Genomic DNA, 5,018 nt, shown 5'->3' on the forward strand with positions numbered 1-5,018 from the left:
AGATTTTTTTTAAAAAATGAAAAAATTACAAAAAATATGCTAACAGAAACAGAAAACAATTTCTGAGTTACTCTATAGATCATATCTGCTATGACTTGTAACCCCAAATTGTCTAATTGTCTATTAGCATATCATGCAATATCAAATTAAGCTACTGATATTTGCATTATTGCACATCTAAATCCTCTTTTTAAAGAGAAAACCAAAAAATGGAATATTATCTAGGCTTGCAGAAAAAATAAAAATTGTTTTATATAACTTATTTGAATCATATTGCTCATATAAAATAAAATTGACCTACTTTGTTAAAGAACTTGATCTCAATCATTTTCTGAGCTACTGCAAAATAAAATAAAGTCAGACACTTTTTTTTTCTGCAAAGTAGTCACGCTATTATGCTGATACCTGTTTGCTTACAATCTCAACTATGGGAGACTATAAGCCTAACTATCTACAATGGGTAATTGAGCTAATTATTTTTCACAATGGCACATCTCACTGCACTTAGATTGACTTAAATCATAGAAGCTGCTAATTTAAAATCCTAACATATATGAAGATATCTGAGGTTGAGAATTAATAAGTTATGGGTAGGAGAAGATACTACTAGTAAATTTAAGATTTCTAAGGCACAGAAGGAAATCTGGCAAATCTTGTGTATTCTAGGTGTAGAAATGAAAATTAATAATGTCTTTACAATAATAACAACAATATCATAGTAAAGTAGCTTTTCTTTGAGTTGCCCCTTTTGTGCTTGAAAGTATAATAAATGGGATATCATCTTTACTCTTGCCATAATGCTAAGACGCAAATATTTGAATTCTGAATTGCAGGCCAGAGGAAGCAGAAACTTCCTTATGGAGAGAGATGGCGGAGTTTGCCATTGAGTTCTCTCTCCTTGCTTAAAAGATCCAGGCTGTGCTTTTTGAAGGCTTCAGACTGCAGCCTGAGTTCATCGTAGGCCTTCTGGATCCCATCTACTTTGCGCTGAAGCTCCCTGACTCTCAAGTTGCTGTCCACAGCCACTGCCTCTTGCTCAAACCGCTCCAGCGCATGCTTCCTGGCCTCATTTGCTATGTCCAACTTTTCCTCAAGCTGGCAGATCTCTGCCTGTTTGTTCTGAAGCACTTTGCCCCTTTCCATGGACAGCTGCAGCAACTCCTCTTTCTCTCTAGTGACGGTCTGCAGCCTGGCCTGCAGCTCCTGGCTCAGGCTGCTGTGTGTCTCCTCTGCCTTAGCCATCTGCTCCATAGCCTGCTGATGCTGCTGCTTGAGGGTCTGCAGCTGCCTGCGCAGCTGTTCTGTTTCCTTGGTGTGGGTGCAGGCCTGCCGGCTCTGTAGCTCCAGCAGCTCCTTCTCGCGCGCCTGTGCCTGGCAGGCATCCTGAGCACACCTCTTCTTCAGCGTTTCTAGCTCTCCAGTGAGGGCCTCACACCGGACTGTGAGCTCTAATACTTCTGCCTCCTCATCTTTCAGAGCCTGGCTGAAGAGGCTGCTATTCTCCAGCCTCAGCTTCTCATTCTCCTCCCTCAGCTTGATGTTCTCACTCTTGTATTCATCCTTGAAGCGGATCATCAACTCGTGGTTGGCTGCTAGGGTCATAAAGCGTTCCTCTAGCTTCCGACTGTACTCACCCTGGGCCTTGAGCTTCTCAGCCTCCTGCATCATCTTCTCCTCCAGCTCCGCATTGAGCAGCTCTAGGATCTGGCAGCGCTCCAGGGCCTCATCTGACCTCCGCTTCAGGATGCAGATGAGCTGGGACTGCTCTTCAATGCGGGAGCAAAGCATAGCCTTCTGGCTCCTCTCCTCCTCTGACAGTCCCCGGAGGTTTGCCAAGGCTTCCCTCAGGCCGTCCAGTTCCTTAAACTCCATCTCCTCTTCCTGGTTGTTCGATTTTTCATTTTGCTTCTCTAAGCGTTCTTCAGGGGGCGGGATGTCCATCCTGTGAGCCTGCTCTTTCTGGAGCATAGGTGCTCTCATCCATTAAGGGCTGACTACAGTCTTTTCCCCTCAGATTTCAAAAGCTGCAGGGTGTTGCTAGGGACTCTTGGCACTCCCCAGCAGTTGGTTTTTCCAGTAAGGAGCCCTGTAATTGGTGGACAGGTCTTCAGAATGCTATGAAGTAACAACAGGGGAATCTGGGGGAGTCCAGAGCCAATCTGGTCGGGTTACTTTTGCCTTTCTAACCAGTCACAGCTCTCAGTTGTCAACTGTCTCAGTGTCTGGCCTGTACAGCACAGAGATGCCAACCCCACTCAATCTCCAGCCAGCATCAGGGCAGGAAGCCTGACTCCACCTAACTTCTGGTAGTAGTAAACAAATGAAGCAGGCAATGATATATTTATCCTCCCTCTCCCCTCTTCAGTTATCGTGTGAATAAATTACTGTTTGTGGAAACATGGTTGGCTCCTCAAAAAATTTCAGTCTATGAATGCAAAGTAGTAGCGGTATTCTGAGAGCCAGGACCCTAAAAGGCTGCATATCTGCACCCGTGATGTTTGGCACAGCTCCCTTTTGGTATTTAAGTATTAAAATAGCAAACCCCAGTGGAATTTCTTTTGTTGTTCTTAGCATTGTCCCCACCTGGGCATAAATCCTCTTTATTAGATATTTAACACCCCCTGTTTTTACCCATTAGCAAAATAAGGTTACAGAAAGAAGCTTAGTGAACCACACTGATAAACAATAAAACAGAAAAAATAAGATCCAAATGAAGCTTGCCATTATATGCCAAAGTCAACTCCTGATAGATTAGTTAAATGTAAACAGAAACTAGAAGAAAATGAAGGTAAACATCAAATCTCTGGGGCTAGGAAGGATTTTCTTTTTTATCTTAAACATTATGTAAGATCAGAAAGGGAAAGCTTACTCAAAAAGTTACGTATAATTTTTAAAATTATGTGACTTCTGAGGTCTCTCCAGCCCCTTCTTCCACTGGATTTTCTTGACATTTTACTCTTCATACCCAACTACTGAAGCCAAACCCAAATCCACTAACCAGCTCTCTGGCCCTATCTTTAGGTGTTCCTCTGCTTGGAACGCCTTTCCTACTTTGTCCCTTGTCACTCCAGTAAAGCTTTTTATTCTTAGTTAAGAATCATCTCTGAAGCCTTTTCCTGGCCCCTACATGTCCAATTGGTCACTCACATCTGTTAGTGCATCCACTTATAGCCTATTTGTACTTCTGGTGGAGGATGTGAAAATTTTATTGCAGTCACTGTTTATCTGCCAGCTTCCCTCTGTTAGACTGTAAGATCCTTAAGGGCAGGGACTGTGTCTATTTCATCCTTGATGATTAGACTAGTGCCTGGCACATGAGGGAGATTCAGATAAATGTGTATTAAGTGGGTGTTGAAGGTAAAAATCAAATTGAGAAAAATATCCATAATATGACAGACACTACTTTTTTTTTTTTTTTGAGACAGTCTCCCTCCATCACCCAGGCTGGAGTGCAGTGGTACGATCTCCATTCACTGCAACCTCCGCCTCCCGGGCTCAAGCAATTCTCCTGCCTCAGTCTCCCAAGTAGCTGGGATTACAGTTACATACCACCACACCTGGCTAATTTTTGTATTTTTAGTAGAGACAGGGTGTCACCATGTTGGTCAAGCTGGTCTTGAACTCCTGACCTCAAATGATCCACCCGCCTCAGCCTCCCAATGTGCTGAGATTACAGGCATGAGCCATCGCACCCAGCCCATACACTACATTTTTTAAATAAATATTTTATACATATCAACAAAACATTAACATCTAAAAAGAAAAATAAACAATTAAATTCACAAAAATGGCCAAGAATTGAACGTCTACAGTGATCCAATAAATACAAGTTAAAATTAGATATGATTTCGGCCGGGCGTTGTTGGCTCACGCCTGTAATCCCAGCACTTTGGGAGGCCGAGGCGGGCAGATCACGAGGTCAGGAGGTTGAGACCATCCTGGCTAACACGGTGAAACTCCATCTCTACTAAAAAAATACAAAAAATTAGCCGGGTGTGGTGGCAGGCGCCTGTAGTCCCAGCTACTCAGGAGGCTGAGGCAGGAGAATGGCGTGAACCTGGGAGGCAGAGCTTGCAGTGAGCTGAGGTCGCGCCACTGCACTCCAGCCTGGGCGACAAAGCGCGACTCCATCTCAAAAAAAAAAAAAAAAAAAAAGATATAATTTCATGTATCAAATTAGTCAAAAAATTTTCTCTTAAGACTAGCCAGGACTGGAAAGGCGTATTGAAATAGGCACTCTCTTAAACTGTTGGTGAAACTCAGTTGGCAGTAGGTATTGAGAAATTAAGATATTTTTATGGCTTTTGAACTAGCAATTCTTCTGGGGAGATCTTGCTTAGGAAATAATCTGAAAGAAAACATTTTGCTCAAAACTCTTCATTGTAGTGTGGTTTGTAACAACTAAAAGTTGGATACCCAAGTGTTCAAAAAAAAAAGGGGAACGGTTACAAAAATTATGATATATTCATACAAAAAATATTGTGCAGCCACTAAAACTTATTACATTCATAGGTAATTTTTAATAGCATGGAAAGTCTTATGTTAGAAATACAACTGAAAAAGGCAAAATACAAAACTTAAAATTCAGATGATTTCAATCCTGTGAAAATTAAGGGTAGGGAAAAGAGTTGACTATTCCTGTGGTCACAGTTTCTGGTGGTCAGACTTACTATCTCTCAAGTCATGATGATAAGGAAAAACCCTGGGTGTCATTATAGATATGAGATGAATTTTTAAATGCTTCAGATTTCACTGAGAGTGAAACGAATCTGAAAGAAGAGCTTCAGGTTTTTCCCTCACTGTCAAAGATCAAGGTCTCATGTTTCAAATCCTGAATTTCTTGTCTATATATGGAAACCAAGACTGAGGACTGGGGAAATTTCTTTAGCTGAAATTTTAACAACTACATAAACAGTAGGATATTGAAGTTTTGTGAAAGTGAATTCCAAAGACTTTAAAAATGTGAATTAAACTTATTTGTAATTTTTCCACATTTCTCTTCTGTCCTTTTCCTGAAA

The 5,018-nt window shown here is 41.6% G+C and overlaps 1 protein-coding gene across 1 annotated transcript; it reads right to left on the minus strand.

Annotated features, from left to right (window-relative positions):
• Window positions 1-638: 638 nt before the first annotated feature.
• On the minus strand, window positions 639-2,045 carry CCDC89 (coiled-coil domain containing 89). Its single transcript, XM_032167063.2, has one exon. The coding sequence runs from the start codon at window positions 1,978-1,980 to the stop codon at window positions 856-858; it is 1,125 nt and encodes a 374-aa protein (XP_032022954.1). The 5' UTR covers window positions 1,981-2,045; the 3' UTR covers window positions 639-855.
• Window positions 2,046-5,018: the final 2,973 nt, after the last annotated feature.

Source organism: Hylobates moloch, unplaced genomic scaffold (assembly GCF_009828535.3).
Source record: "Hylobates moloch isolate HMO894 unplaced genomic scaffold, HMol_V3 SCAFFOLD_11, whole genome shotgun sequence".
NCBI classification, from domain to species: Eukaryota; Metazoa; Chordata; class Mammalia; order Primates; family Hylobatidae; genus Hylobates; species Hylobates moloch.